At 47.7% G+C, this 12,739-nt stretch overlaps 1 protein-coding gene across 2 annotated transcripts in view; it reads left to right on the forward strand.

The window, feature by feature from the left end:
- elmo3 (engulfment and cell motility 3) overlaps positions 1-12,739 on the forward strand; it is a 157,799-nt gene that overhangs the window by 48,727 nt on the left and 96,333 nt on the right. For both annotated transcript variants that reach the window (XM_072547656.1, XM_072547659.1), the window contains exons 6-7: positions 9,581-9,750; positions 10,624-10,723. In XM_072547656.1, the coding sequence (XP_072403757.1) occupies positions 9,581-9,750; positions 10,624-10,723 (270 nt within the window). The remainder of the gene's footprint in view (positions 1-9,580; positions 9,751-10,623; positions 10,724-12,739) is intronic.

Below are 12,739 nucleotides of genomic sequence, written 5' to 3' on the forward strand. Positions count from 1 at the left end.
TCATGCACACTTTCTCTCTGTCTATCTCTCACACACCCACACTCTCTATCATGCACACTTTCTCTCTGTCTATCTCTCTCTCACACACCCACGCTCTCTATCAGGCAAAATTTCTCTCTGTCTCTCTCTCTCTCTCTCTCACACACACACCCACACTCTCCATCATGCACACTTTCTCTCTGTCTATCTCTCTCTCACACACCCACACTCTCTATCATGCACACTTTCTCTCTATCTCACACACGCACACACATCTTTATCATGCACACTTTCTCTCTGTCTGTCTCTCTCTCCTCTCTCTCTCTCACACACACACCTACATCTCTATCATGCACACTTTCTCTCTGTCTCTCTCTCTCTCTTTCACACTCACACACACCCACACTCTCTATCATGCACACTTTCTCTCTGTCTCTTTCTCTCTCTCTCACACCCACACTCTCTATCATGCACACTTTCTGTCTCTTTCTCTCTCTCTCTCTCTCACACCCACACTCTCTAACATACACACCTTCTCTCTGTCTCTCTCTCTCTCTTTCACACTCACACACACCCACACTCTCTATCATGCACACTTTCTCTCTCTCTCTCTCTCACACCCACACTCTCTAACATACACACCTTCTCTCTGTCTCTCTCTCTCACACGCACACCCACACTCTCTATCATGCACACTTTCTCTCAGTCTCTTTCTCTCTCTCTCTCTCTCTCACACACCCACGCTCTCTATCATACACACTTTCTCTCTGTCTCTTTCTCTCTGTCTCTCTCACACACACACCCACGCTCTCTATCATACACACCTTCTCTCTGTCTCTCTCTCTCACACGCACACCCACACTCTCTATCATGCACACTTTCTCTCTGTCTCTCTCTCTCTCACACACACCCACACTCTCCATCATGCACACTTTCTCTCTGTCTCTCTCTCTCTCTCTCTCTCTCTCTCTATATCACACACACAGCCACACTCTCCATCATGCACACTTTCTCTCTCTCTCTCTCTCTCTCTCACACCCACACTCTCTATCACGCACACTTTCTCTCTGTCTCTTTCTCTCTCTCTCACACCCACACTCTCTATCATGCACACTTTCTCTCTCTCTCTCTCTCTCTCTCTCACACCCACACTCTCTATCACGCACACTTTCTCTCTGTCTCTTTCTCTCTCTTTCTCTCTCTCTCACACCCACACTCTCTATCATGTACACTTTCTCTCTCTCTCTCTCTCTCTCTCTCTCACTCTAACACACACACCCACACTCTCTATCATGCACACTTTCTCTCTGTCTCTTTCTCTCTCTCTCTCTGTCTCTCTCACACACACAGCCACACTCTCCATCATGCACAATTTCTCTCTCTCTCTCTCTTTCTCACACACCCACACTCTCCTATCATGCACACTTTCTCTCTCTTTCCCTCTCTCTCACACTCACAATCTCTATCATGCACAATTTCTCTCTGTCTCTCTCTCTCACACCCACACTCTCTATCATGCACACTTTCTCTCTGTCTCTCTCTCTCTCTCTCTCTATCACACACACACACCCACACTCTCCATCATGCACACTTTCTCTCTCTCTCTCTCTCTCACACACACACTCTCCATCATGCACACTTTCTCTCTCTCTCACACCCACACTCTCTATCATGTACACTTTCTCTCTCTCTCTCTCTCTCTCACTCTAACACACACACCCACACTCTCTATCATGCACAATTTCTCTGTCTCTCTCTCTCTCTCTCTTTCTCACACACCCACACTCTCCTATCATGCACACTTTCTCTCTCTTTCCCTCTCTCTCACACTCACACTCTCTATCATGCACACTTTCTCTCTCTCTCTCTCTCTCTCTCTCACACCCACACTCTCCATCATGCACACTTTCTCTCTCTCTCTCTCTCTCTCTCTCTCACACCCACACTCTCTATCATGCACACTTACTCTCTCTTTCCCTCTCTCTCACACTCACACTCTCTATCATGCACACTTTCTCTCTCTCTCTCTCTCTCTCTCACACCCACACTCTCTATCATGCACACTTACTCTCTCTTTCCCTCTCTCTCACACCCACACTCTCCATCATGCACACTTTCTCTCTCTCTCTCTCTCTCTCTCACACCCACACTCTCTATCATGCACACTTACTCTCTGTCTCTTTCTCTCTCCCTCTCTCAAAAACACACACTCTCTGTCATGCACACTTTCTCTCTGTCTATCTATCTCTCTCTCTTACATACCCACACTCTCTATTATGCACACTTTCTCTCTGAGTCTCTCTCTCTCTCACTCACACGCACACTCTCTATCATGCACACTTTCTCTCTGTCTATCTATCTCTCTCTCTTACACACCCACACTCTCTATTATGCACACTTTCTCTCTCTCTCTCTCTCTCTCACCCACACACTCTATCATGCTCACTATCTCTCTCTCTCTCTCTCTCTCACCCACACACCCACACACTCTATCATGCTCACTATCTCTCTCTCTCTCTCTCTCTCACCCACACACCCACACACTCTATCATGCTCACTATCTCTTTCTCTCTCTCTCTCACCCACACACCCACACACACTATCATGCTCACTATCTCTCTCTCACACCCACACACCCACACACTCTATCATGCTCACTATCTCTGTCTCTCTCTCTCTCACCCACACACCCACACACTCTATCATACTCACTATCTCTCTCTCTCTCTCACCCACACACCCACACACTCTATCATGCTCACTATCTCTCTCTCTCTCTCTCACACACACCCACACTCTCTCTCATGCTCACTATCTCTCTCTCTCTCACACACAGAACCACACTCTCTATCATGGACAAACACATCTTATACACACACACATACACACGCACTCAAATATGCACACTCTGTCTTATACACACACACACTCGAATATGCACGCTCTGTCTTACACACACACACACACACTCTTGAATATGCACACTCTGTCTTATACGCACACCCACACTCGAATATGCACGCTCTGTTTTATACACACACACACACACTCGAATTTGCACACTCTGTCTTATACACACACACTCGAATTTGCACACTCTGCCTTATACACACACACACACACGCACTCGAATATGCACGCTCTGTCTTATACACACACACACACGCTCGAATTTGCACACTCTGCCTTATACACACACGCACACACACACGCACTCGAATATGCACGCTCTGTCTTATACACGCACACACTCGAATATGCACGCTCTGTCTTATACACACACACGCACTCGAATATGCACGCTCTGTCTTATACACACACACGCACTCGAATATGCACGCTCTGTCTTATACACACACACGCACTCGAATATGCACGCTCTGTCTTATACACACACACGCACTCGAATATGCACGCTCTGTCTTATACACACACACGCACTCGAATATGCACGCTCTGTCTTATACATGCACACACACTCGAATATGCACGCTCTGTCTTATACACACACACACGCACTTGAATATACACGTTCTGTCTTATACACACACACGCACTCGAATATGCAGGCTCTGTCTTATACACACACACGCACTCGAATATGCACGCTCTGTCTTATACACACACATGCACTTGAATATACACGTTCTGTCTTATACACACACACGCACTCGAATATGCAGGCTCTGTCTTATACACACACACGCACTCGAATATGCACACTCTGTCTTATACACACACACACGCACTTGAATATACACGTTCTGTCTTATACACACACACGCACTCGAATATGCACGCTCTGTCTTATACACACACACGCACTCGAATATGCACGCTCTGTCTTATACACACACATGCACTCGAATATGCACGCTCTGTCTTATACATGCACACACACTCGAATATGCACGCTCTGTCTTATACACACACACACGCACTTGAATATACACGTTCTGTCTTATACACACACACGCACTCGAATATGCAGGCTCTGTCTTATACACACACACGCACTCGAATATGCACACTCTGTCTTATACACACACACACGCACTTGAATATACACGTTCTGTCTTATACACACACACGCACTCGAATATGCACGCTCTGACTTATACACACACACACACGCACTCGAATATGCAGGCTCTGTCTTATACACACACACACACGCACTCGAATATGCACACTCTGTCTTATACACACACACGCACTCAAATATGCACGCTCTGTCTTATACACACACACACGCACTCGAATATACACGCTTTGTCTTATACGCACACGCACTCGAATATACACGCTCTGTCTTATACACACGCGCACTCGAATATACACGCTCTGTCTTATACTCACACACGCACTCGAATATACACGCTCTGTCTTATACACACACACGCACTCGAATATGCACGCTCTGTCTTATACACACACACGCACTCGAATATGCAGGCTCTGTCTTATACACACACACACGCACTTGAATATACACGCTCTGTCTTATACGCACACGCACTCGAATATTCACGTTCTGTCTTATACACACACACACGCACTTGAATATACACGTTCTGTCTTATACACACACACGCACTCGAATATGCAGGCTCTGTCTTATACACACACACGCACGCACTCGAATATGCAAGCTCTGTCTTATACACACACACGCACTCGAATATGCACACTCTGTCTTATACACACACACGCACTCGAATATGCACGCTCTGTCTTATACACACACACACGCACTCGAATATACACGCTCTGTCTTATACACACGCGCACTCGAATATACACGCTCTGTCTTATACACACACACGCACTCGAATATACACGCTCTGTCTTATACACACACACACACTCGAATATGCACGCTCTGTCTTATACACACACACACACACACACACGCACTCGAACATGCACGCTCTGTCTTATACACACACACATACCCACGCACTCAAATATGCACGCTCTCTCTTATACACACACACACGCACTCGAATATACGCGCTCTGTCTTATACACACACACACTCAAATATGCACGCTCTGTCTTATACACACACACACGCACTCGAATATGCACGCTCTGTCTTATACACACACGCACTCGAATATGCACGCTCTGTCTTATACACACACACACACACTCGAATGTGCACACTCTGTCTTATACATACACATACACACGCACGCACTCAAATATGCACGCTCTGTCTTATACACACACACACGCACTCAAATATGCACGCTCTGTCTTATACACGCACACACACACTCGAATATGCACGCTCTGTCTTATACACACACACACACACTCGAATATGCACGCTCTGTCTTATACACACACACACACACACACACACACACACTCGAATATGCACGCTCTGTCTTATACACACACACACACACTCGAATATGCACGCTCTGTCTTATACACACACACACACACACTCGAATATGCACGCTGAGTCTTATACACACACACGCACTCGAATATGCACGTTCTGTCTTATACAAACACACACGCACTCGAATATGCACGCTCTGTCTTATACAGACACTCGAATATCCACGCTCTGTCTTATACACACACACACACACACACGCACTCGAATATACACGCTCTGTCTCATACACACACGCACTCGAATATACACGCTCTGTCTTATACACACACACGCACTCGAATATGTACGCTCTGTCTTATACACACACACGCACTCGAACATGCACGCTCTGTCTTATACACACACACATACCCACGCACTCGAATATGCACGCTCTCTCTTATACACACACACACGCACTCAAATATACACGCTCTGTCTTATACACACACACACTCAAATATGCACGCTCTGTCTTATACACACACACACGCACTCGAATATGCACGCTCTGTCTTATACACACACGCACTCGAATATGCACGCTCTGTCTTATACACACACACACACACACTCGAATGTGCACACTCTGTCTTATACATACACATACACATGCACGCACTCAAATATGCACGCTCTGTCTTATACACACACACACACGCACTCAAATATGCACGCTCTGTCTTATACACGCACACACACACTCGAATATGCACGCTCTGTCTTATACACACACACACTCGAATATGCACGCTCTGTCTTATACACACACACACGCACTCGAATATGCACGCTCTGTCTTATACACACACACACTCGAATATGCACGCTCTGTCTTATACACACACACACTCGAATATGCACGCTCTGTCTTATACACACACACACGCACTCGAATATGCACGCTCTGTATTATACACACACACACACGCACTCTAATATGCACGCTGAGTCTTATACACACACACACACTCGAATATGCACGCTCTGTCTTATACACACACACACACTCGAATATGCACACTCTGCCTTATATACACACACACACACTCGAATATGCACACTCTGCCTTATACACACACACAGGCACACGAATATGCACGCTCTGTCTTATACACACACACACTCGAATATGCACGCTCTGTCTAATACATACGCACACACACTCTGTCTTATACACACACACGCGCACTTGAATATGCACGCTCTGTCTTATACACACATGCACACACACGCACTCGAATATGCACGCTCTGTCTTATACAAACACACACGCACTCGAATATGCACGCTCTGTCTTATACAAACACACACGCACTCGAATATGCACGCTCTGTCTTATACACACACAGACACTCGAATATGCACGCTCTGTCTTATACACACGCACACACACTCTGTCTTATACACACACACTCGAATATGCACACTCTCTCTTATACACACACACACGCACTCGAATATGCACGCTCTGTCTTATACACACACACACGCACTCGAATATGCACACTCTGTCTTATACACACACACACGCACTCGAATATGCACGCTCTGTCTTATACACACACACACGCACTCGAATATGCACGCTCTGTCTTATACACACACACACGCACTCGAATATGCATACTCTGTCTTATACACACACACACGCACTCGAATATGCACGCTCTGTCTTATACACACACACGCACTCGAATATGCACGCTCTGTCTTATACACACACACACGCACTCGAATATGCACGCTCTGTCTTATACACACACACACGCACTCGAATATGCACACTCTGTCTTATACACACACACACGCACTCGAATATGCACACTCTCTCTTATACACACACACACGCACTCGAATATGCACGCTCTGTCTTATACACACACACTCGAATATGCACGCTCTGTCTTATACACACACACTCGAATATGCACACTCTGTCTTATACACACACACACTCGAATATGCATACTCTGTCTTATACACACACACACGCACTCGAATATGCACGCTCTGTCTTATACACACACACACGCACTCGAATATGCACGCTCTGTCTTATACACACACACACGCACTCGAATATGCACACTCTGTCTTATACACACACACACGCACTCGAATATGCACACTCTGTCTTATACACACACACATGCACTCGAATATGCACACTCTCTCTTATACACACACACACGCACTCGAATATGCACGCTCTGTCTTATACACACACACTCGAATATGCACGCTCTGTCTTATACACACACACTCGAATATGCACACTCTGTCTTATACACACACACACGCACTCGAATATGCACGCTCTGTCTTATACACACACACACTCGAATATGCGCGCTCTGTCTTATACACCTACATGCACTCGAATATGCATACTCTCTCTCTCACTTTCTTTGCACACACACTCTCACACTCCCTATGCACACTGTCTCTCACACACTTTCTCTTACGTGCACCCTCTCTGTTCCTCCCCTCCCTCTCTCTCCCCCTCTCACACACACACTGACTTACACATAAGCATGCGGACAGACTCAGGAATATGTTTGTGAGTATATTGTGCTGTTTTAAAGGGGCAGTGTATTTTTCTCTCTCTCCTACATTGCAAACAAAATGGCGCCCCTTTTAAACGGAGCTGGTTTTAACCGGTGGAGACTGGTTTTAACTGGTCAGAACAAACATTATTTGGGGTGGTGTGCCTTCAGGCTTTCCCCAGCTTCACTTGCTTCAGTGAAGCAGGATTAGGCCATTCAGCCCATCGAGTCTGCTGTGCTATCCACTGAGATCATGGCTGATCTGATAATCCTCAACTCCACACTCCTGCCTTTTCCCTGTAACCCTTGATTCTCTGACTGGTTAAAATAAAAATCTGCCTGTCTCTCCCTTGAGTATAATTTGGCCAACACCCCAGTTGGTCCCCAATCAGGGAATGTCACTGGAATGTGCAGGAGAGTCCTTATGGAGGTTCCTCCCCTCCCACATTCACTCCGAGTTACAGCAGGAACAGATTTAACTCACTGCCCACTGGGGAAGTACCAAAGACCTCATTTCAGAGTTACTGCTGTGCGCCCGCGTATAAAAGCATCAGTTAATTCCAGCAAGGTGCCAATTCCAATGTGACTTGGACGAACCAGAACGTGAAAGGCAGGGGTTTCGAGGGGATTTGAGGAAGGGTGTTTCCAGCCAGAGGGTGGTGGGAATGTGAACGTGCGCTGCCTATGAGGGTGGCTTTTAAAAGTACTGGGATAAGCTGTCGAAATGTCCTCACAACCAAGGCTGCTGTGGGCAGGAAAGTGGAGCTGGTGTAGATAGTGGTGTCTTTTTGGCAGTACAGACTTTGATGGGCCAAAGGGTCTTGTGTGCTGGATGACTCTGTCAACTTCTTTACCCCCATCAGACAGCCCAAGGCCTTTCACAGTAGTGTTGTCAAACAGAGTTTGACAATGACATTTCTTTTACACCCAGAGAGTGGGAGATGTATGGAATACACTGCCGGGGGTAGTGGTGGAGGTCAATTCGACGGGGGCATTTAAGGGGCTTTTGGATAAGCCACATGACCGTGCAAGGAAGGGAGGGGATATGGACCCAGTCTGGATTAGTGGTGCTGGAAGAGCACAGCAGTTCAGGCAGCATCCGAGGAGCAGTAAAATCGAGGTTTCGGGTGGACCGAGGGCAGGTGGAAGGGATCAGTTTAACTTGGCGTCATCTTTGGCATAACATGGTCCTTGTGCTGTACTGTTCTATGGGCTATCTAAGGTCAGAGGGCCATATGCCCAGTCCAGGAGGGAGGTAGATGCTGTGAGGAGGGCACTACAGCATCCACGCCATTCAAGGCACAGCCACTGATGGTGGAAGCGATCGAATTTGGGCCCGGAGCCAGAATTGGAGGAATCTCACAGGGCTGTGGGGACGGATGAGATTCCAAACACTGGGAGGGGGTGAAGCCAGGCAAGGGTTTGATCATGGGAGTGACTAAACTTTGAGAAGGAGCAGGCCAAGGCACAGGCCGGGGGTGGGGTTGGGGGCGGTGACTGCAGTCAAGAGAGTCAGGTGTTCGACCCCACACGTACATGTCTGGGAATACTGTCCAGTCAAATCAGAGCTCGGCGTTCCCACTCCCTCCCTGTGCTCCTTTGCCCAAGACTCGCTCACTCAGTCACTCAGCCGCCTGTTCTTCTGTTTGTATGGCAGAACCGAGAGGCTGAGAACCTCTACGCTGGGATCCAGAGTAATAACTACAACGTGCGCTCGGACTCGCTGAAGGGACTGGCGGTCCTCTCCAAGGATATCACCTTTGCCCAGGAGTTCATCAGCAAAGATGGGATTGCTGTGCTGGTCCGCATTGTGGAGAATGGCCATGAGTGAGTAGGGAGCACTCCACTCCACCTAGAGGCGCTCTCAGTGCACTGCAGGCCTCCAAACCAAAGAGCTCTTTGGTCAGTCACCTTGCTACCCGCTTCGCTGGGACTGACCGAACTGCTTTCTGCCCACTGGGGCACCTTTTCAAGCTAGCGCCCCGTTTCAGTGTAACAGGCGTGGCTCAGTGGTTAGCACTGCTGCCTCACAGCTTCAAGGACCTGGGTTCGATTCCAGCCTCGGGCAACTCTGTGTGTGTGTGTGTGTGGAGTTTGCACATTCTCCCCGTGTCTGCGTGGGTTTCCTCCGGGTGCTCCGGTTTCCTCCCACAGTCCAAAGACATGCAGATGAGGTGGATTGGCCATGGGAAGTTGCCCATAGTGTCCAGGGATGTGTCGGTTGGGTATACGGGCGATGGGAAATGCAGGGTTACATGGATAGGATGGCAGGGTGGGTCTGGGTCTGGGTGGGATGCTGTTCAGAGGGTCAGTGTGAACCCAATGGGCCGAATGGCCTGTTTCCACACCTGAGGGGATTCTGTGTCCTACAGCGGTTAAATGTCATTCAGTTGTAATTGACAGTGAAGGGTTTTGGAGCTATTTCTTTGCAGAGTTATGGAATATGCCAGTATGGAAAGAGGCTGTGCCTAAAGGGATAGGCTGGGCTTACTTGTCCCTGGAGCATCGGAGGCTGAGGGAGGACCTTATCGAGGGTTATAACATCGGTGGGGGGGTGGGTGTGGGGGGGGGGGGCGGGGTGGTGGGCATGGATCAGGTGAATATGTATCCTCATTGACCCAGGCTATTCATTCTTGCCCTCACAGAGTTTGCACAGTCTGGTGAGAGCCCTAGTAACAGACTGTCTCTTGTGTGTTTCAGCACCGGTGAGAGCTTGGCTTACGCCCTGAATGCATTTATCGAGCTGATGGAACACGGAGTCGTTTCCTGGGAAACCCTCAACCATGTTTTCATTAAGAAGGTCAGACATCACCTCTCCCCGAGAACAGGATTGGCCAGCTGTACACTTTTCCCCCCCCCACCACCTCTGGAGGTCAATTCAACGGGGGCATTTAAGGGGCTTTTAGATAAGCCACATGTCCGTGCAGGGAATGGAGGGGATATGGACCGAGGGCAGACGGAAGGGATCAGTTTAACTTGGCGTCATCTTCGGCATAACATGGTCCTTATGCCGTACTGTTATATGGGCTACAGAGTACTTTGGGCAATATAAGGTCAGAGGACCATACACTCAGTCCAGGAGGGAGGTAAACACTGTAAGGAGGGGTGCTGATGGGTTAGCGCCTGTATTGGGCTGGCTTTCATTGCTTTTCCCCTCCGTGGGATGTGGGCATCGCTGGCAAGGCCAGCTCTTGCTTCCAACGGCAAAAGTGAGGACTTAAGATGCCGGAGTTTAGATCAGAGTGGTGCTGGAAAAGCGCAGCAGGTCAGGCAGCATCCGAGGGGCAGGAAAATCGACGTTTTGTGCAAAAGCCCTTCATCAGGAATAGAGGCAGGAAGCCTCCAAGGTGGAGAGATAAATGGAGGGGGCGGGGGGTGCAGCTCTTTCTGCCTGTCCCTCGCTGCCCTTTGACCTGTGTGCTTTGCAAGGCCTGGGGCCTAGCTTCAGTGGGCAGGTCAGAGTTAAACACATTACTGTGTGGCTGAAGTCACGTGGAAGATGTCTCTGAAGGACCTGAAGATACCTGATGGGTTTTTTTACAACAATCGGTGATTGTATCACCTTAACTTAAAACTACATTTCAATCCCAGATTTATTAATGTAGTTTAAAATTGCACCTTGGAGTGCAGGTTCATAGTAGAGTAGAGTCCCAGGTAGACAGGATAGTGAGGAAAGCATTTGGTACACACCTTTATTTCTCGTGCATTGAGTCCAAGAGTTGGGAGGTCATGTTGCAGCTGTACGGGTCATAGGTTAGGCCACTTTCAAAATGCTGCATTCAGCTCCGGTCTCAAACCAAGGATGGTTTGAAATTCAAAAGGGTGCAGAAAAGATTTACAAGGATATTGCCAGGGTGTTTGGAGTGACAGGGAGAGGTTGAACAGGCTGGGGCTGTTTTCCTGCAGCGTTGGAGGCTGAGGGGTGACCTTATAGGGAAGGGAAAGTGAAAGCGACAGGGAGTATGGCGTTCAATGGAAAGATAAGCAGCAGGATAGCATGTGTCCAGGCGGATTTAAAATTGAGGCAGACTGGGAATGCAGAAAAAAGCAAGGATAACTTAGGACATCATATGACTTCCAATATCTCTAATGATAAGAAAGTTAGCATTAAGGCACTTTACCTGAATGCTCGTAGCATTCATAAAAAAGCAAATGAACTAATGGCACAGATCATAGTGAATGATTATGATGTGGTAGGCATCACAGAGACTTGGTTATAGGGGGGGTCAGGACTGGCAGTTAAACCTCCAAGGATTTTCAACTTATCGAAAAGACAGGGAGGTCGGCAGAGGGGGCGGGGTTGCCTTGTTAGTTAAGAACAGAATTAAATCTATGGCACTGAATGACATAGCGTCAGATGATGTGGAGTCTGTGTGGGTGGAATTGAGGAACCACAAAGGCAAAAAAAACCATAATTGGAGTTGTGTACAGACCTCCTAACAGTGGTCAGGACCAGGGGCGCAACATGTACCGGGAAATAGAGAAGGCATGTCAGAAAGGCAAGGTCACGGTGATCATGGGGGACTTCAATATGCAGGTGGACTGAGTAAATAATGTTGCCAGTGGATCCAAAGAAAGGGAATTCATGGAATGCTTACAGGATGGCTTTTTGGAACAGCTTGTCATGGAGCCCACAAGGGAGCAGGCTATTCTGGACCTAGTGCTTTGCAATGAACCAGACTTTATAAAAGATCTTAAAGTAAGGGAACCCTTAGGAAGCAGCGATCATAATATGGCAGAGTTCAGTCTGGAGTTTGAAAGAGAGAAGGCAAAATCGGATGTAATGGTGTTACAGTTAAATAAAGGTAATTCTGAG

Source organism: Chiloscyllium punctatum, chromosome 26 (assembly GCF_047496795.1).
Source record: "Chiloscyllium punctatum isolate Juve2018m chromosome 26, sChiPun1.3, whole genome shotgun sequence".
In the NCBI taxonomy this organism is placed as follows: domain Eukaryota; kingdom Metazoa; phylum Chordata; class Chondrichthyes; order Orectolobiformes; family Hemiscylliidae; genus Chiloscyllium; species Chiloscyllium punctatum.